The sequence below is a fragment of the Monomorium pharaonis genome, chromosome 4 (genome assembly GCF_013373865.1).
Source record: "Monomorium pharaonis isolate MP-MQ-018 chromosome 4, ASM1337386v2, whole genome shotgun sequence".
Lineage (NCBI taxonomy): Eukaryota > Metazoa > Arthropoda > Insecta > Hymenoptera > Formicidae > Monomorium > Monomorium pharaonis.
In genome coordinates this window covers 10,538,909-10,561,558 of record NC_050470.1, presented here as the reverse complement: position 1 = coordinate 10,561,558, position 22,650 = coordinate 10,538,909, and the positions used below count along the sequence as shown (strand labels likewise).

The window sequence follows — 22,650 nt, the reverse complement described above, 5'->3', positions numbered from 1 at the left end:
TATATTTTTCCCATCAGGAAATATATTTCAAACTTTCAAAAAGAATAAGAATAATCGTTTAATGAATATTTAACAGAATTGTTCTTCTATGATTGCATAATTTTATTGAATCAATTATTTTGGAGGTTTTGCTGAATGCAATATCGCGTTATACACGAATTTTCTTTGATATCCGTATTATGCAATTGACTCTGACATTCGGATCAATTTTCAAATTACTATCGTCGATAATTGAAATTTTTTTCACGGTTGCATCAACTGTATTATCAAAGGTATTATACGCATTAATGTAGGAGAGAGCAAACGCGAGTTAATGAGTTGAATTATTTCGCGAAATGTTGAAATTTTCTGGTAGGTGCCGACTGAAACAATCGCGTCGCTTTCATTTCATGCGTGTCGATCGATTTTCGATGTGGCTGACATAAATGTGAGAACTGGCTCTACCTTGAAACTCATTATTGCTCAGATAGCTATTTTCATTATGTTTTAGTTCCTGAGAATAAACAGTTGCGGTTTATCATAATTTATATTATGCTGTAAAACTCAGCTCAGTGATCTAAAAAAAAAACTCATCCTTTATTTACAGTTTTTAATAAGGGCAAAATTTGACGCAAAATTTTAACTTTAATTTTAATTTGATGTAAAGTAAATTTTATACGACAAATTAATAATTAATCTTCTGTAGGCAATTATATTTTTACTTACTCGACGGACAATTTTGGTCTTTTTGTTCAGCTCAATTTTTTACTGTTTTAGACTTAAAAAAAGTAGGGTTATTTTTTTAACATCTTTGGTACATTACCAAATAATTAACTGAAATTGATTTTAGTTTAATTAAAAAATGTTAAAATTTTTGTTCGATAAAAATTGATATTTTATTAGAGCGAATTTGGAGAATGAAATTGGGTTTATATCAAATAAAAAACTTAAATTGCCTACTAAAGATTAATAAATAAATTACAGTTAATTCTAAATTGCGTAAATTTTATGTAATAATCATAGTTTAAATTATAATTGAAAAATTTTTTTCTGTTTATCACAATTTTAAAAATTCGTAATTTTTAATGTTAATTATTAATTTAGCGTGTAAAAATAGATATAAATCTATTATACAATTTGAAATTCCGTTGTATATTATATATATACATATATATTTGCTTCACAATTTAAAGCTACCATTAACTTATATAAAAATGAATAAAGATAAATTGATAAAGTAAATTAACAGAATGCTTTAAAATTTAAATTTTATAATGGGATATCGCAATTATACCATAGATTTTAAATTTATTGGAAATAATCTTACAAAGCTACAACGTGTGGCTAAATTACGTACGCTGCAAGGAAATCAATTCGCCTTTGAAATTTTCATAAGGTTACGATGTCACACGGTTGTCAAAGGCGTCGGGATGCCTTTCTACGATCTGATTAACGTAACATACACGTAACACATAATATACGCTCGAATGCGCGTACGATAGCGATAAATAGCAAACTAAATATAATAATAGAAGCGATTTCTTATCTAAGCATGAAATAGAATACACTTTTAGCATTGTTTTTTAAGCAAATTTTTTTATTTTATAAATAAAGGCGGAAAGAGGTTATGACAATTGATGCCAGTGATCTGTTGCTGCAGATAAAGAGTTGCAAATATGATTCAAATATATATAATACAAATATCATTCATCTGCAAGAAAAGAAGACACAAATTGAAATTGTTTTCGAATTCTGTTTTATATGCAATTTATGTTTAGATGTATTTAGCTAAATTTTTAGACATTTCAGCAAAACTCTTCTTTCCATGTATCTAATATATATTAAAATTAATTATTTATGGTGGTATTATAAATATAAGTAACGTAAAACTAACCCTTAGTAATCACTCCGAGGTCTATCTAACCCCAACAAATACATTGATATTATTAAACTCTCAAAAGCGGAAAAAAAGAGTTCCGAAAGAGTTATAAATTTTTAAGTGAAAAAGGTTTTTTTTATCTTTCTTCGAGAATTTTTCTCAATAACTTTTAAACATAAAAATTGATTATTTAAATTATGAAAACATGTTCTTCAATGTACAAATTATGTCTGGGAATTTTTTGTTGTCGATAGGATGCATACTTTTGTGCAGTAAGCGTTCAAAATCGTTGGGCTCCAAATAACCCCATGTAATTATTATGGAATTTTTCAGAGATATGATTACTAAGGACAAATTGTAAATTGTTTGTTTTTGGAAGTAATATAGATGACAATTTTGTATAATGCTATGTTACCCTAAATACTATCCTTTTTTGATTTATGTCAAAAAGGAAAGTTTTTCTGTTTTTATCTACTTTCTTTATTTTTTCTTATTTGAATTCAATTTGTATCACTTTTCTTGATTAAAGATCGATGTATTTATTTTTGACTTATGCCATCTTTCTTAGACGATATTTTGAAGAAATATATATCATACACATGGAAACAGAGAGAGAGAGAGAGAGAGAGCGACAGTGCTTTGACTGAAGTATCTAAAAATTCCGCTGGGTACCAATGTGAAAATAATTTCAAACCATTAAAATAATTATGAAAGATGTTTGAGCATGATGAACAATGTTACAAAAAGTTTTGACATCCTAGTAATTAACTTGAGTATCCTACGTAATTATTTTATTTATGGTCTAACAAAACTATTTTTAAATTTGTTTTCACATTGCACACAGTTAAAATTTTAAATACTTTAACAAAATCGTTATTATTTTGGTGTCATATTATATTAAATATTCTCTTTATAATTTTGTTATATATATTAATTACGCTAAAGAATATTTATTATATAATGTGCTACTATATAAATATAATTATTTAATTACTTTAATAACGTTATATTATAAATGAAATCAGACTCAAATTCTAGTAAATGTAGTATAAAAATCTGTCGGGATAGAATTACATGATATTCTCAAGCATTTTTGCATAATAAATCCTGACTTCCTTTCTATGCAATATTTTTTACGTTAGCATATTTGTATGCCTCTAGAAAAATGTAATTTTACACGTGCTCAACGACATTCTGACAGGAATATCACAAAGGCATTTAACATGGTTTCGACTTTCTAACGAGTTCTTGCTTTAAAATTCACGTAAACTTTCTAAGTCTCATCGTACATTATTCACTTCTACAATTTCTTATTACGAGAGTTCGTGGCCGCGTTTTACACGAAAGATTCGGTCATAAATTTCCATACTTGCGAATCCTATTATCGTCATTTGAATAAAGTTGCGTATTACATGCGATTGACCGTTTTTTTTATTCGCAAACTAAAATTCGGCTTTATTCGAATTCGAAGACCCGGTAAATTTCCATTCGCGATGTTCCATTCGTGAAATGTCAACTAAATTTCGCAGTTGTTTTTGCTTGGCGCAAAAACGTGCGATTTCACACTCAACTATGACGAAGATATAGAGAGAAAGAATAAGATAATAACGAAAAAATTTTTAGAATAAGAATTATGGACAGCATCAATAAATTATAGTATATAATTTTTTTCTAAATATTGTATTTATATAAAAAAAAAAAACACGTTAATTTGTTTTCGGGCGCCATGTCGCTTGAAATTCTTGTGTTCACACTCGCACGAGAATCAGAGATGCAGTTTGTATTAAAAAAAAGTGACGCGCAAGAATTTAGGATATTACGCGAAATCGCAAAAATCGTGGACGACGAACGCCTCGTTTTTCGCGCTCGAATTTCTTACTCGCATTTCTTACTCGTATTTCGCAATCGCGGTGAAAACGCAGAAACGGCGACGCCGACGGCGACCGCGTCGTTCGCTCCTTCGTGGCTGCGCCACAGTGAAACATCCACGCGTCTGATCCGACGATGGAAAGGTGAGTGGTTTTTCGCGAAATCCCGGGAGGCTAATACATAATTTATCGTGAGATGGGATCGCGGAATAGGATGTATGTAACGTATAGAAACTGCGTCTCTCTATATTTGCACTCGATAGAATTAATTTTAATTCCCCCGTTCGTTTCGGGTCAATTTCACGCTGCGCGCGCGGCTCGGTTCAAGTTGCTCCGATGAATCGTGAAGTCGTCGCCGTCTCTCCACAGTCGCGTCGATGAGCGACGGGGTAGGAGGAGGGGGGAGAAACGCGCGAGCTCCTCTCCTTGCGACGACGACGCGAGAATCCGAAATGTTCCGCGGCATCGCGATGCGGAAATGTAAATCGCGGATCGCGTACGACACCTTGTGTTTCGTGCTCGTATTTCGCGGACGTAGTAGCGCGAACGCGGAAACGACAGGCGTACGGCGACGACAACGGTGTGTGCCTTGTAGTCACATCGCTGAAACGTCGTTTGACTCTCCTCGCGACGCGTGGAGGAGGAAGAGGAGGAGGAGGAGGAGAAGGAGGATGAGGAGGTGGTACACGTGCATGAGCATGTATTGCAAAATCGAGTTGAGTACACAACTGGAATATGTAGTATAATTGTGTCTACACGTGTTTGCACGTGCAACGGGTATTCCCATTCTCTTCCCACCCGGGCCAATTTCACGTCGCGCGTTTTCGATCGATTCGATATTCCCTTTGAAGTTGGCGGCGGCCGGCGGCCGATCGACGACGCGAGAGCCGCGCTGTTTACTCGAACACTTCCTCGGTTCGCGAGAAACCCCTCTCTTTCCCCTCCCCTCCTTCCGACAGAGGAGGGTTGATGTCTCGTATAAACGGAAATCGAGATTTACATGCAGACGACGCGCAAACTTCGTGCACTTTGTGTAGCACGCACGTCGCACGAGTGCTTCGCTCTCATATTTCGTGGCGCGTACGGAAATGATGGTGATGACGACGACGACGACGACGGCGACGGCGGCGGCGACGACGATGACAATACTTTATGTTCGCGTTGTAGTGGAACATCCACGCGTTTGAGCCGACGGAGAAGTGAAGCAAAGGTGAGATGAGTCGGCGCTTTGCTGCGAGTAGTATAGACGTACGCTCATTTTCCTTTCGCGTTTCGTATTATGGAAGCCTTCGTTCCACCTTCAAAGCCACCGGATCTTATTAACCCTTGGCGATTGTTCGCTTTTTGAATTATTCTCTTCTTATTTCTGCAGATATCCAGAGATGCGGTTGCACTATGCGGGATATATATCTTTGTATTATCTTTGTTGAAATGCAATAAGAGGATATAGAAAAAAAATGCATTACAATTATATATTAAAATATATTAATATACATTATATATTAAAATATATTAATTAGCAATCAGTAAGTAAAACTTTGTTCAATTATGTTTTGAATTTTATTTTAAGATTTATAAAAATGTAAGAATTTGATTACTAAAAAATATTTCAAATAATATATATTATTTAAGCAATGTATGTATTGAATAAATAAATACTTTTTAAATTCGAACTTTTAAATAATAATTCTATATATTTTCTTTATAGTTATTAGAACTTAATTTAATATATATTATATATATTACATATTAAATAATATTAAAAATTTTAAACTTATTTAAAATGGGGGGAGGATCCCACTTGCCTACAATCCCAATTGCCTACAGTTTCGTTTGCACACTTTAGCAGAGCTGCTCGATTGCCTACATTCCCGATTGCCTACAGCTTTCTTTGCACACACGAAAATAATTAAGGTATAAGAGTACGATTGCACACATGACATTATTTCGCACATGCACATTGCACACATGATATTAATACATTTGTACACATTGCACACATGACATTATTGCGCACATACACATTGCACGCATGACATTATTGCACACATAAGCTAAAAAAATAATATTAACACATTGCACACATGACATTATTATGCTCATACACATTGCACATATAACATTATTGTACACGTGCACATTGCACACATGATATTAATACGCTCATACACATTGCACACATGACATTATTGCGCACATACACATTGCACGCATGACAATTATCATACGGGTTTGCGACTTTCCAGGCACCCCTACCGACGAGGTGGGTGCGGGAAGGGAGAGAAGCCCCTCTCGCACCCCGCGCGCGCGCGCGCGCGCGTGTGTGTGTGTGTGTGTGTGGCCACAGCGAAGAAGTGTTCACGCTTTGTACTGTTCCACATGGGTTTGCGACTTTTCATGCAAAGCGAGGTTTATCTACTTTTCTCTTCATTTTTAATCTACTTTTATATTAATTTTTAATATCTCGAAAACTAAAGCAGTTAGCTTTATAATAAGATCTATACAATTTTTTGTTGAGCATAAAAATACTATCAAAAACCATGATCAAATCAAGGCGCCCAAGTTATTGGAATCGTGCCTTCAAAGTGTATGAGCACAATGATATCATGTGTTATGACTATTGTTTCTTTAACTTATGTGTGCAATAATGTCATGTATGCAATGTGTATAAGCGTAATAATGTGTGCAATGTGTATCAGCGCAATATTGTCGTGTGTGCAACGTATATGGGCGCAGTAACGTCATGTGTGCAATCCTACTCTTGTACCTTAATTATTTTTGTATGTGCAAACGTAGGCAATCGAGATTGTAGGCAATCGGGAATGTAGGCAATCGAGCAGCTCTGCTAAATTTGTGTGCAAACGAAGCTGTAGGCAATTGGGATTGTAGGCAAGTAAAGCCCTCTCATTTAAAATATATGTTTAACGTTGTCGCTATTTTTATATACCCAAAAAATTGTCAAAATGTATCATAACTTAGAATTTAAAAAATTATCATTGATATTTAAATATATATACGTATCAAAGTAAATTAAGAAATAATATATACACACACACACACACACACACACACGCACGCACACATATATGTGTACATGTGTAATTCTGAAATATTAAAGTAAAGAGGCAATTATAATGAAAAATTGTGTATAAGCAATATTATTCGTACAATGTTAGAAATGTATGACATAATATTAGTAATAGGGAAGATATAATTGTAAAAAAAAGCGCAGCGCAAATTGCATTCAAAAGATCGTGATTTACGTGATTATTCCACGCTAACAATTACATTACACGTTTCGTGTTCCGGGAAATTATTACTCGGGGCTAATAACAAGCCGAGCGATTTTTCTCACGTGAGAAAAATTATTCGCGAACCAACTTTTCTACCATCGCGAAATTTTCATCATCACGCGATGAAACGGGTGTTCACGTATATAACTTTACAAAAATTTTTCTCTCTTTCTTTTTTTTATCAGGATTGTCGTTGACTGTCACTGAATTTTTCAGGACAGTTCTAAAATTCTAGCAGCAACATTTTGCGCATTTCGCGAATATGATTAGCCCGACAATACGTTGCAAATGAAAATTTTATATACATTTCTCACGTAGAGGTCATTCTATTCAATTTTATCTTGAATTTTCACAATTTTGCTTAAGTAAAGTAACGTAAAAGTTTTCAGTGAAGTTTTTATGAAGATACGTATTATTCTTCTTTCTATTTTTTTCAAAACAAGCAAAAATTAGAAATTTAGGAAATTATTACATAAAATACTTGATAATAATACAAACTGCTTACCGAATAATTATATTAAGAGACACGATAGTGGCTTGCGCCAAGTGAACGCGTAGTATCAATTACGCCAAATTATTTGGCTTATTATTTATTATATATTTTGTTTACTCCAATGAGAGAAAAAAGAAATTTTGTTTATTCATTTTTTTAATAGTGATTTTCCAGGAATTAAATTTTCAAAACTATAAAATTAAGAATAGATGTTTAATTAGAATATTGATTAAAAAAAGATTTGATACGTTGAAAGTGACAAGCACATCGTGGACGTGCTGCGCGAACTGCTTCGTTATGGACATGTCCGCAAATTATTTAGAGAATTCATGGATGAAAACTTGCCACAGATCTAGGACACTCTGTATTGGACAGATCTATAAATATCGAGGGAAGTATTTCATGTTACGGTCGCAAATAAATATTGCGTCCGATTTTAATCTGGCTTGTACCGAAATAGATAGAACAGCCGATAGAATCGGAACTCTTTAGAGAAGTAAATTTCTTAATGCGACATTGCGAGGGACGTCAATAATATATATTTCGTCATCCTGTATATTTCAGTCCGGTTCGTCTTACACCGATAAAGGATTTTCTCGCGATTGATCATAGAAATCGTTCGTTTTAAATGCACTTTAGGTGTACCCCTACATGTAAGATGAGACACATATAAGTATGGAAGTATAAGTGGTGGAGATTGCAATTAAAATGGATGACCTTATATTTATAGAAGGGTATTTTTGAAACGAATAGATCTTTCTATCTATTTCGAGGACATACGTTGACGTTAGTAAGAAAAATATATCTGCAATAATTATAGCTTTGTACTAAGATAATCGTGATGTTTTCGATATTTTTTGTTTTCCGTATTTATTTATTAAATGTTGTATTACTTATAACACATAATATATAAAATATTTATTAAGTAGTGCAGCTTGGCAAACTATTTTATGATTTTACAGTACTGGGTAATTTGGAGGCGTCCGTTTGTTTGTCCGTCCGTCTGTAAGATATCTCAGAAACGGTGTAACTTTTTCAAAACTTTGTTTTCGTCAGTAAAAATATCCAAGGATCTTAATTCCATCAAGGCAAAATATGAGTCAAAATCAGTTGACTGTAAAGGTCACGGTCAATAAAATCTTTGAATCAAGTTTTTTTACATCGATTTTTGACTGCACTACTTTGGCTCTGTTACAATGAGTTTATTTATTAAATACCACATCGTTAACCATTATCCATATACCATTATTCTTAATATTATTTATACATTGTGTCCATGTAATAATTAAATTTTCTCATGACACAGTAATGATTAAATTTTGAATTATGAAAATTTTAAATAGTATATTTAGGGGTTTACAGGTGGTTAATACATTTGCCGCATGTTAATTTGTGTTTGTTATGGCTGTATCTGTTATGGTTGATATACATATTGCCTTAGTATTAGATCGTATTGTCACTACTTGTTATCCGCGTGCGCCTCGCGCGAATCCTCGTGCAAATCCAATTTCGACAGAACATACGAGCATATTCCTGCGGTAAATCAACGGCCTTTTAACGCGGATTATGTGTTCGTACATCGCCGGAATACATCTAAATACATTTACCGTGGATAATCCAAATTATTTGAAATATTTACGATAGAGAGCTTCCGCTAAATTTAGTTAAATACTAATTGAATCCCAAGTGTTACAATACAAATATTGCAAATTTAAGCCTCTGATCTCGAAATATTAATATTCAAACATCAAAATTTTCAATAAGCTAAATGTTTGTAAAATTAGTTAATTATAAGAAATGTAACTTTTTATTACTGTCATTCTTTGACTTATAAAATTAATGAAATTTGTGCGTGTGTGAATTACAATTTTTAATGAAAAGAATTAAATTTTGACAAATAAAATTACATTATTAGAAAACGTAGAAATCTATTGTAATAATGACATTTTTTAAAATAAATTAAATTAAGTAAATTTAATAATTCCATATACATATATACAACATAGTAACATAACTTTAATAAAGTTATGTCAATATGTCGTATATATGTATATGGAACAAAAAGAAGCATTAAATTTCTAATAATGGTATTGTAAAGATTTAAATCTTAAGATTTTATAAGAGAGAAGAGTATAATTGATTAACTTTTAATTAGTTAAAAAAAATTGTATTATAGCTTGAATAAACGGTAACATAGGGACATGGAAATGTGGTTCCTTTAACGATGAAAGTATTGGAATTTTGCTTCCCAAACATTTGCCAATTATTAATTAACCAACTTTTTTATGAAAAGTATTATTACTGCAAAGAATAAGTAAACAACTACATTTTTACCAATAATTACGTCATTTAAATTAAAATCTCATGCTTCTACGCATAATAAATAATTTTTAATTAATTATCTTTATAATGTATTATTGTTGGATGGAATAAATAGAAATGTGTTTTCTTTAATACTAAAAAATTGAAATTGAAAATTTAAATATTTCAAAGCTGACAATTTTTAATTAATTAATTTTAAAGTTGTATTGCAAAATGAAATAAGAAAAATGTTTTTAATAACAGTGCAATTATCAAAGTTGAAAGTTTTTATATTAACAAAAGTTAAAATATGTATTAAATAAAAAAAATTTATCTAATTTGTAAAAATTATTTCTAAGTGTGATAGGAAATTTTTGAGCTTTTTTTAAAATTTATTTTCTAGATAAATTAAAAGATAAGAAAATCAATTATTATAGTTTTTTACAAAATCGATTTTATGTAACATTATACTATTAATCTTTGTATATTAATTTAGAACTATTGATTGAAATCGTTTGTGTGTGTTGTTCCGCTGTGTCTTAAATATAAATATAAATAGTAAATATTTTTTCAGTACAAATCTAGATGTACAGTTGTATATACACAAAACTTGTAAATATTAGACTAGAATATTTTGCATTTTACATTTAATATTGCATTATTTATTTTATTTTTCAATATAATTTGTTTATATTTTGTTTGCAGGTTATCGTTGCACGAAGACATTCCAAAATCAGTGAGAAATGTGTTGCATGATAAATTCCCTTTGGACATCAGTTCGAAATTTGAAGAAAAGGGAAAGAAAGCGATTATGATATCACGTAGAACCTATGTAAACGGACAATCATTAGCTCAAGAAGATCCAAGTATACGAAATGTCTAGAAGCTCAAGTACTCAAGTACCAATTTATCCGAGTAGTTTAACGAAGCTTATTTTCCGAGATGCACCCTCGCCTAATTACTTTATTTTGGACCTTATTGTCCACTTACTTAAGTGAGTCACGAAGCACTATAAATAGATCATCTTGGATGCTGCAAACTAATTACCTCGCGATCTACTAGTATCGCTCAGGCGAAACTGTAACTCGACCCTCGTAAATGGATCAATTGTACGTCAGCCATATCAAGGGAGAAGTGGAAGAAGACGAGAAAGAAGTCATTGGACGACGGTAGCCAGTCGAAAAATTCGCGAAGAGGAAACTCTAGTTTCTCAAGATGGGTTTTAACGAGACGTTAGATCTGAACAGCTCCGCGAATTTACCGAGCAATTCCCTTCTCGACACCGGCCAGCGAAACATCAGCAAAAACGATATCGAGTATGTCCTCTGGCTAACTTTTAAAGCCTTCATTATGATATTCATCATCCTCTGCGCTCTGTTCGGTAATCTATTGGTCATTGTTTCCGTTATGAGGCACCGCAAACTGCGGGTGATCACCAATTATTTCGTGGTATCGCTGGCCCTGGCGGATATGCTGGTGGCGTTATTCGCCATGACATTCAACGCTTCCGTGGAACTTTCTGGGCGTTGGTTATTCGGGTATTTCATGTGCGACGTTTGGAACTCGCTGGACGTCTTCTTCAGCACCGTCAGCATTCTTCACCTTTGCTGCATCAGCGTCGACAGATATTACGCGATCGTCCAACCGTTGGACTATCCGTTAATCATGACGAACGTGAGATTGGGAACCATGTTGAGCGTTGTGTGGTGTTCTCCGACTATTATGAGCTTCCTACCGATCTTCGCGGGGTGGTACACCACGAAGGAGCACCTGGAGTACAGGAAGAACTATCCGGACGTGTGTGTGTTCCAAGTCAACAAGTTCTATGCTGTCGTCAGTTCCAGTGTGAGCTTCTGGGTACCGGGGATAATCATGATCGCGATGTACTACAAGATTTATCGCGAGGCCGATCGCCAGGAGCGCATGCTGTACCGGTGAGTCCTTTTTTTTTTGTAACCTCTTGTTAGTAATTATGGATTATTACGGAACCTGTAATAGGATCCTGATAATAGATCCTGATTAATTAATATCTTCAGAAGATTAATATCTTTAGCCACGATGCCTTTATTTCCATAAAATTTTCATTAATATTAATATTTTAATATTAATACTATGTAAGTGTGCAACGAGATTGCATTTTTATCGTTTTTGAAAATAATTCGTCATTAAAAAAATTTCTCTTATCGCTGCAAACGTAATACAATGTAATAATTAAAAATTACAAACAATCAAATTAAATTTGTTATTGTATATTTTATGAAAAACAAAAGAGCATAAACGAATGTTATCGAATAAATTTTATCGTTGAAAAATCTAACTCTATAATCCACAATATCTTGTTACACGTGAAAAATAAACTTACGTTTTCCGCTACATTATGTAAACAATATAATTTGGCAAACTACACGTTTATTTTTGAAATATGATCGCGCATTTGTCGTGTCAGCTGCTTTCTTAAATTATCCGCTACCAAAGAACCTAATGGACAAAAATAGCTGAAGTTGTTAGAGTGTTGTTATAATGGCGATACATGGTTGTTAAATCTCCGAAGGTACTTTCATATTTGAAAGAGAAAATAGGGGAGACAGAGAGAAAGAAAGAAAAAGAAAGTGCTTTCGTCATTAGTTTCTTCCAAAAGAATTCCAGTTCCATCCAAAAGACGCTCCCGAAAGCTTCGTGCCGTTCTTGAATGTCCAATTAGGATAAAAGGCGCAAAAGAAGATAGAGACGAGTTGTTGGCCGACTAAATAACAAATGTACTTTTCAAGAGGGAGAGAGACAGAAAAAGAGAAAAAGTATTCTGAAATAATGCTTCGCCATTCTTTTTCAAGTTTAAAATCTCGTTTTTTATTCAAAAATTTTTATAATAACAACATAATAATAATAATAATAATGTTTTTATGTAATACGAATGTTGCTTTGTTGTTTCGGAATTGTGTAATTTCATATTTCGTAAATTTCAATTTTATTCGGCAAATACGATCTGGGTTTCAACGAAGTAAAATTGAAATCTCAATAACAGAAGTAAGAAGTTGATTGCTAATAAAAATAATATTTTCCAACAGTTATTTTTGTCGCGAGCGATGCTATCTTCGCTTTATAGTTTTCCGCGTTCGATCGATGGGGCTCGCTCTCAGCTCGCGTCTCGCGCGACCTTGCCGTAAAGTTTTCTGTATTTTCATAAATTACATATCCGCGGTACGTCGCGTGTTCGCTCTTTATATAACGCGGACCACGTCGCGCTTTCGCGCACACACGTCATTCCGTCGCACTTTGAATGCGCCACCGAGACACCCCGTTCGGTTTATGAACGCCACCGGGAAAACGCGAACGTATAATAAAATAGGAATTATGCGTTGCTCTCGAATTTGTATTAGCTGTCAAAGGAATCCCCGAAATGTCGAAACATAAAATTATATACGGTTTAATTAACCATCTTCCAACAAAATTCATAATTCTATTTTAAATTAATAAATTTATAAAAATTAGGAAGATCTGATGATCTCAAGCATAGGTGATTGATATTTAATACTGATTTTAATATTGATTTTAATATTGATTTAATAAAAAATATCCTAATTTAAATATTGAATATTTAATCTATTCAATTTATTAATGTATGTACTCTTTAAACATTGAATCTTTTGAAGTGATGTCTATCTAAATTCCATATTTTCATATAATTACACAGTTTAGTAAAAAGTAATTTTTTTAATACCTAAATTAAATTAGTTATTTTTAAAATAGTTTTTTAAATTCGGTCAAATGCAAATTTGGTTTCTGTATTTTTCTATTACATTATGATTTTTGAAACTAGACAACACAGACGCGTGCTTTACATGCGTTATTTAACTTTATATTTTTTATATTTTTTAAAAATAAATTGTAACAATAATTGCATAGATAATTATTTGTACAAAGTATTATTTGCTAATTCCGTGATGACAGTCTCACGAAGTTGATGACCATCTCTTTTTTAATATAGGACAAGTCATTTACCAGCTGTCATAAATAATGATAATATCTCTCGAAGAAATGGCAGTAAAGACATTCATATTTCACTACTTTTAACTCACTGATAATACATATTACGTAGGTATCATGTTATTAATTTAAGTTGTCAACATTGTCACAGTTTGATAACTGTCAACATTCAATTGCAATGATAGTTACTATCGCAACATGATGTAAGTGCAGCGAGAGAATCAATCAGCATCGCGGAAAACCATCAGTAATAAAATCGATAACATTGTTTTAAGAGTGGATTTGCAATAAAGTCTATAAAAAGAGTTATTTTCACGTACTTTGTTATATTATATCCATCTATTATATCTACAATATATTATGTTGGAAAAGTTTTATAGTAATTAAAATTTAGTATATTATTAAGACTTTTAAACCTAAAAAAGATTTTTTTGTATTGGCTACGGTTAATAAAATATTTATGATTAAATATGGGTCATGTATGTAAAAAATATATATAATTTTTTAAAATTTTATCTAAAATTCAAATATTGTTTTAATTTATCGGTTATATTAATTCTATATCATTTTTGATTTGTTAATTTTAGCATTAAATTCATATTCAATATTATAAAAGATCTCTATACGTAAGTTTTTGCAAAAATTTGGACAGTTTAAACATTTTAATGTCTGTCATATTGAACCCATTTTGAATTTGTCAATTTTAACATCTAATTTAGCAATCTAAGAAATCCTAAGTTTGAAAAAAATATATTTTAAAGCTGCTTGGTAAATCATTAATATTATAATTTAATTCAGAGCACAATAGACCTCATTTAATAGTGAATACCTTAATAATCATAATTATCACGAAATATTTAAAGTTTGGAATTTCTAATACACACATGAAACTTTTTCAATATGTAACATATCGTAATAAAAACAATAAAATACATAAAAATAATCTTTTTTGCAACTTTAATAAATTGTTCAAAATTGTAACGTGATGGCAATTTAGGAACCAGATTCGTATTTAGCGTCTAAAAACTACAGAAAATAACTATTCCCACTCTATGTCGTTTCTTTACTGAACAGTGTTATCAATGCTTTAATATTTTTATAAACTAGTCATCTCTTTCTCTCTCTCTCTCTCGATAAATTAAAATGTTTTGTGGCTAAAGGTTTTACGACTAAAATTAAAAAGTCAGCGATAGAAATAACTTCAATTTAAAAATAAAAAATCTAGACTTTCGTAATCTGATTTAAAAATCACACCGCAAAACTTTTAGTTTTATGATAGCGATGTAAATAAATGCAAAGTGCCAGAAATTTAGTTTCACTTTGTTATATGAGTGACAATAGGAAAATGTGAACGGGACTAAAATGAAAATTTTATTTTGCTTTCGATTTGTTGTGTTTGCAAATGCTAAAGAAATTGCTGAAGCTTCAGCGAAGTTATGATTGCAAAACGTCAATTTGAAAAAGGAAATTAAATGCGGTTTTCAAATTATTCATTTGTAAATAATGAATGTACACACCAGAATTAAAAGAAAAAGAACTTAACGAAGATATTATTTCATTTTTAATTTGATGTTACCTTTATAATTAATAAATTAATAAAGGTGTCATTTACGTATACACGTGTGACAAAATGTAATCAAAATGTTAAAAGATTATTACGATAATATCATTATGATTTCATTATTTAGCTTGAAATCAAAGTCATGTTTGTTAGCACATTAAAGTTACGCTAAACAACTCTGACGTTTTCACCATTACGAGCTGCAATCTTCATGCGGGATTGTCTTGTCTACTGACGATTTCAATCTGGACCACTCTTGGATGCTGTGCCAAAACTGATATCGCTCAGTGTCGCGTTGAGAGACGGAATATCAGTTTTGCGTTTCGCTTTTGCGGGTACGCGCCGTAAATTTCGCAAAATCGATTGTGACTGGCGAGCTAGAAAGCCACATTCGGTTTACGAACATGTGTGTGCAACATGTTTGTAGCATGTTATAACGGGTTTAGAAACAATGTACTATGTGATATTTGCAGAATATTATAAAAGTAGACCAAATAAAATATTTTATTTGAATATTCGCAAATTTTCTGCAGTTTGTTACGTTTTAAAATTATTCAGCTTGAATATATTAATTTAAATTTTAAATCTGGTGAAGAAATAGCAAAAAATTTGTAATTTTGAATGATAAAATTTATAGAAAAAAAAAAGGAAAAAAAATCTTTAATATAAAATGAAAAAAAGAAATTATTTTGTAGAATGCAAGAGAAATATTTATTTTGCTACCTTAAACTTTAATAAAAAGTGGAATTTTATTTTGAAATAATTAAAAATAAACTTTAAAAACAATGAAATTACATATTTTGAATTTTTATTTCCATCAAATAAAAAGTTATTTAGGTCAAATGTACTAAATTAGAAATTTAATCCAGAATGTATAACATATCAAGCATTTAAAAAATTTCATAAAACTTTGTGTGTACAATAAAAAAAACAAATACATATGAAATAAAATTGTTAGGTAACTATTACAAAAAGAAATAATTACAAATTATACATTTTCTTTTTTGCATGGATGTTTTTAAATAAAAAACCTCTGAAAGAAAAACTGTTTCAATGGTTTTACGACTCACTGTGTGTACATATATACTTCAATTTTACTTTAACGAGTGCAATCTTGACGTGTCTAATGTGTTACTGATTGATCAGTTCCCACTTCCGCTCTTGTTCCTAATTTCGCCGGAAAGCTCTGATTGCGCGCACCAAAGGTTTAATGAGCAGCCTAACTGAATCCTAAGAATAATTTCGCGTTCCAGTTTACGTTCAAGAGGCTCTTCTCTGTCTAAAAGCCTTTCGACTTTCTCGCAATCGAATTTGTGCCGTGGCACCGCAATTTCTTCGACTGTCATTGACTTTTGCGGCATTCAATTATTTGTATAATTAAACTTGAGAGATCACATTTCTCAACACAAATGTGTGTTTTGTTGAATAATTAACTTTGGAGATCAAACACATAATGGAAATATGATGATACGGCAAAATTGCAATTTCCAACTGAGGCTAATATTAAGGATTTTCTTATTTTTTAGTACAAAATGCAAAAATTTGATTGATTTTCTCTCTGCTAATTTAAATTTAATTGGAGAATTTGGCTTAGTTTTTAATTGATTTAATGAACGGCACTTTCTAGTTTAATTAGATTTTTAAAATCTTGCTTTCTATTTTTTCTTTGGGATTAATAGTTGTGAATAATTAATTGTTCAGAAGTGTTATATCTACGATGTGCCAATCTTCAGATCGACGAAAAGTCAGTTCTAAATTCGAAAAAGATATTCGATAATGTTGAGTATATTCTATAATATAATCTATATAGATTTCGAATGATATAATGTAAAACATATCAAAGCCTATGAAAGATTTAAATACTCTTCTCCATAGATTTTTCAAATTCTTTTATATTTTTATATTCTTTTTAAAATATTGTAATAATGGACGTACGCAAGGAGGAGAGCAGAGAGAGCGTTTGCTTTCCCTACTTTAAATTTTAGCAAGAAAAAAGAATTAAATTATGAAAATAATTTTTACAACTAAAAATTAAATACTCATAACCCAACGCGTGATTCATTATTCTCTATAAGGGATAAAAGAATTAAGAATGAGCTTAAACAAATGTTTAACAGAGGTATTAAGCGGATTTTAACTTTTTCCTGACTAAAATTCTGAATACACGCATGATCATAATTATAAGTAATAATGAACTATATTTGATAATATCTTTGTTATGAAGATACGTGTAATAAACATGTCAATAAAGATGAGAAATTTATATATGTGTAGGGAGAACCCAACATGTGTCAGCATGTGCGAACATGCTCAGACAGGCAATTTAAATGCATGAAGGTGATTGAAGTTATGCAAGTGATGCCTAATTCGATTTTAAAGTTTAACGACATTCAGCACGAGAAAAAATATATGCATAATTTACGCAACTTTAATAATAACTAAACTTTTATTACTAAAAAAGTAATTTAATGAAAAAGATAACAAAAAAAAATATATATATAAATACCAAAACAAAGTACAGAAACAGTTATCATATATATTTCTATATACTTTAATTTTATTATTTATAATTATAACATTATCAGTATTATAAAAAGTAAAAGAAATATATAAGATATAAAAATATTAATTTTTACAAACATGTTTAAGTGTAATTAGAAATTAAAGTTTAATAATAATTAAGGCAATTAAGTCAAATACTTAATTATCTTAATTATTATTAAACTTTAACCAAAAAATCAAATACTTAATATTGTTGAAAAAATAAAATTAATTGTTGCAACTATGTAATTACAACTTTTTATTTAAACAAATGTTTATGAAATTTGTGTAAATACAATTTTTAATAAAAGAATAAAGCGTTTTTCTTCTGCTACTTATCGAGTAAATGATCCTATGTATTCATATACTGAATTGCTGAGAACGGCGGATTTCGCATCAATCCCGAGATCAGAATTCGGATCAAGATACTCTTGACAGAGTTTCCCGCATAGAATCCTGTATCGTATCAATGACACTCCCATCTACCCTTCAGTTTCCTTCGTCGATACCCCTAGGAGATCTTTGACGTGCTAGACAACGCATCGATATTCCACTATCGATACTCTATTGCTTATTCGTCAGTCCCTATTCCAAGTCCCCCTAAGGAACTCGAAAATTTTTTATTCATACGATTTTTGCGATGCGTTACAGAATTTATTCGTTTCGCACTGTCCGCAACATCCTTGAAGCCTCGAGGATCTACTTGTCGAAACTTCCGTAGAAATACGGAATAACAAAAGAAATCGCCGATTTCGGCATCAACTTGTCGTTCGGGAAGATGGTGGCTGCGACTTTTTGGCAGGTGATTTCCCAGGACGCTTCTTGCACCCTTCTTCATCTTATTTTATTCATTGTTTTGAAGCTATGGAGTCTGCAATAAAGTTTCTAAGACAAAGTTTCACATGTTTTGTACGTCGTGCAAAATAGAAGCGGGAGTTTCTCGGCTTTCTGAATGTCTCTTTTTCCTTCGGATCTTCCTTTCTCTCTCTCTCTCTCTCTCTCTCTCTCTCTCTCTCTCTCTCTCTTCGACGTTTAATTCTTTAGAAGTGCTGTTTAAAGTCGCATTCACAATGTTATTTCACCATTCGTCGTTTCTTTTTACGAGTTAATTCTATTTCGTACTAGAAAGAATTACCGCAAAAAAAATCGATTTAGAATCAATTTAGAATTGATTATTTTAAAAGATTTAATATTTAACTACTATTATTAATTTTTATTATGTTGTTTTATTATTTTAGTATTTTATTTACTTTATTATTTTACTTACCTAAATATTAAATACTAAGTATATATTCTTTATGTATTATTTTATATGCTTTTTTATTATTATTTTATTTTTTTATATTGTGTATTGTCATTGAGATCAATATTAAATTTAATATTAAATTTGTATTAGTACTTTTCTTTTCTAAATACAATTATTTAATAAGCATGACAAAGTTCTTGCAAAAATCTTATAATTTTAAAATTGTAAATCATATATAAAAGTTATAAATGTATCTTAACTTTTTATGAAAGAAAAAACTTTTATGAGATATCATTTTCACAACATTCAAATGTTTGTATTTCTAATGTCATTTTACACGCCATTACATTTTACGTACTTTTAGTTTACCTGAAAATCTCAAAATTTTTTTATGCTGGTTAATAGAAAAAAGCACAAAGAAAACGTGATTAATCGGTTGAGATATTTTCTTATCCTATTCGCTTATTTTGATAAAAGATACACTTAATTATTACTTGTAATTATTGCCTACAAGTTACTTATATAGTTATTACAGTCATATTACGTAAACGTTTTTTATAAAAAAAATATTTATTCAATTAAATATACTTTAAATATTTTTAGTCCTATTTTTATTTTATTTTATTATTTTTTACCATTTTACTTTAGTTTATTATCTTTTTTATTATTTTTAAAAACTTATTTTGTCAACAATATTATTTTATTTTTATTTTATTTAATTTTTATGACTTTTTATTATTCTTTTATTTTATTTTATCTACATTTATTATTCGCGCGCGGATATAATAAAAATGTCCAAATTCTATGGATAGAATTTCCGCGAATTTATTAACGAATCTATTATATTTGCTTGTTAAGGAAAGAAAAATAATCGGTTTGGTTTTCTGTAGATTTTTAATTAAAAGGTATTCATGAAAGTGACTGTACGTTGCGCATTGTGTTAATCAATTTTCCATTGCAGGCGCTATCTCGTTATTACGGTATCTTGTAATACATTTTGCATCTTTTGTTATTAAAAAATGTGAGAGAAAAAAAGAGAATGATATTGTTTGCAAAAAAGAACTGGTTGCCTAATTATCTGCCAACATACTGAATAAGAATTCCTATAATCTTAATTGATTATAAATTATTATACATTAAAGCCGATTATAAATTTGGATTATATATTAAATTATTATAGAGATTAAAGCAAATTTTACAAATTTGAAATAAATACAGAAATTATATTAGGAATTTGAAATTAACGTTTGAGTTAATTTTATTATTTGGAATATTAATAACACAGGCACACAAAAAAAGAAAAGTGGTCTGTCCTTGGGATCTCACTAGTCAATTTCTACGTATTTTGACATACTGAACACGAATTCGGTGTCAGAATTGCTCCATCATCCACCCTCTTTTTTTTAATTGAAAAAATAGACTAAAAAAACATTGAAAATTGTAATAATTTCGCTGCACGTGGAAAATAGTAGATGATGGCACAATTCTGATACCGGATTTGTATTCAGCGGATCAAAATACATAAAAATATCATGGTCTGGTCCGTGATACAGATTTTTTTTTTGGTGCGACAGTGCAGTACAGTCACCCACAAAAAAATGGTTTGTATCACGGACTAGACACTAGACTATGATATCTTTATCTATTTTAAGCCGCTGACAAATCCGGTGTCAAAATTGCCCCATCACTCACCATTTGCTACGTGCAGAGCAATTATTGCAATTTTTAAGGTTTTTAAACTACCTTTTTGATAAAAAAAAAGAAATGGTGGGTGATGGAGTAAGTCTGACACCGGATTCGTGTTCAGCACGTTAAAATACATAGAGATTGATTAGTGGAGTCCTAAGGACTTTTCTTTTTTTTGTGTGCCTATGTAATTTTATGTACAAATATATTTCTGATTGCAAAATTAAATGTGATTTTTAATAACAAAAAAAAAACTTAACGTACATAATATATTTCATCCGAAAGAAATTTTACGTAGTGGGGCAATTTCACATCGACAAAAGACTGGATATAAGCTACGGTTCTCACCAGATATCTCGCGATGTTGATGGCGGTGATTCATGAGTATTCGCCGTTTCAGCGGAGTCCACAAAACCCACCCCAAGGCAAGAAGCTTCCCATTCTTCGCGATATCGAGCGCTATATCGTGCACTAACCGACATCATTATCCCCTCACAGTCAGATAATTTCGAAAAAAAGTGTATGCCATTTCGACGATTTTTCAAGAGAGGAAGAACGGGAACTAAGAGCAAAACTATGTCACAGTATTTTCATTTGAGTGACATACGTACAGAATAGTTCATCAGAAATAGAGTATCTTCTATTAACTTTTTCTGATTTAAACTCAGATGGGGAAACTTTCGCAATAATTGTTATATAGTATTTTGCAGAAGAAATATGCATTTTTTTGCTACAAAGAAATTGTGATTATAATTTTTAATTTATTTATTTAATTACTTATCAAGTATTTATAAATAATATTGAAATAATATTGAAATAATAATTTAGTAATAATTTAGTAATAATTATGCTTTTAATTACTATACTATTACAATTATAAGCATTTAATTTAAGACCCCAATTTTAAAAAAATTGCTATATGTGTTACAATAATTCAATTTAAGTTTAATAATTTTAAAAATTAAATTTAGATTTATAACATAATCTAATACATTATATTTCTAAATAAAAATAATGCTGAAATTTTTCTGTATCCGTTTATATATGTAAAGATATTAAAAAATAGACATGATTTGTATAGTTTTATGAAGTAGACACTACATAATACAGGAAGAATTTTTCCTGTTAAAACTATAGTTTGAAATTATAGTTGAATTTTTAATTAACATTTTGATTACTATTCATTATTAATCTTTTGTAATCCAATCAGGTTACTAATGTATAATGTACGATTGTGTTTTTTAAAGAGTTTTTTGGCTTCAAAAAATCTGAAAAAGTTTCGGTGCACTCCTTTAAAAATTAGTAATACATTTTTATAATGAATGTAACTCCGAAACTGTTTTTACTTTTTTGTATGTGTCTATTTAAAGCAGAATTAACAAAGTGTAATAAAAAAAATTCGTAACTTTTTTATATTATACATGCATAAAAAACATTTAGCTTCAAGTAATTCAAGATTAGTACTTATGAAAAATAATATAATAATACTAGCTTGCTTAAAAAAAAAAAATAGTTATTTGGTAATTTAAAAATCAATAATTTCAGTTTATAGAAAATAAGAATAAATGTAATAAAAAAGAGGGAAAAACTGTTTTGCAAAAAATCAATATTTTATTTTAGAAATAATTACTTAATAGTAATTTGAAGAAAAAGATACCTTTGTAACGCACTATATTGCAATAGTGATTTGTATATTCTTTTTAAAAGTTCACACGATGTTTTTACTTTCTGACACGAAACACAATAATGAAGCTTTTTTATTACATTTTGAAATTGATTGCAAAAAGTACAGTATTTTTTTTTAATTTCTCAAAATACG

General features: G+C 30.5%; 1 protein-coding gene across 2 annotated transcripts in view; it reads left to right on the top strand.

The window, feature by feature from the left end:
* LOC105830491 (octopamine receptor beta-1R) overlaps positions 1–22,650 on the top strand; it is an 84,739-nt gene that overhangs the window by 6,362 nt on the left and 55,727 nt on the right. For both annotated transcript variants that reach the window (XM_036285965.1, XM_036285964.1), the window contains one exon: positions 10,519–11,747. In XM_036285965.1, the coding sequence (XP_036141858.1) occupies positions 11,029–11,747 (719 nt within the window). In that variant the 5' untranslated portion in view covers positions 10,519–11,028. The remainder of the gene's footprint in view (positions 1–10,518; positions 11,748–22,650) is intronic.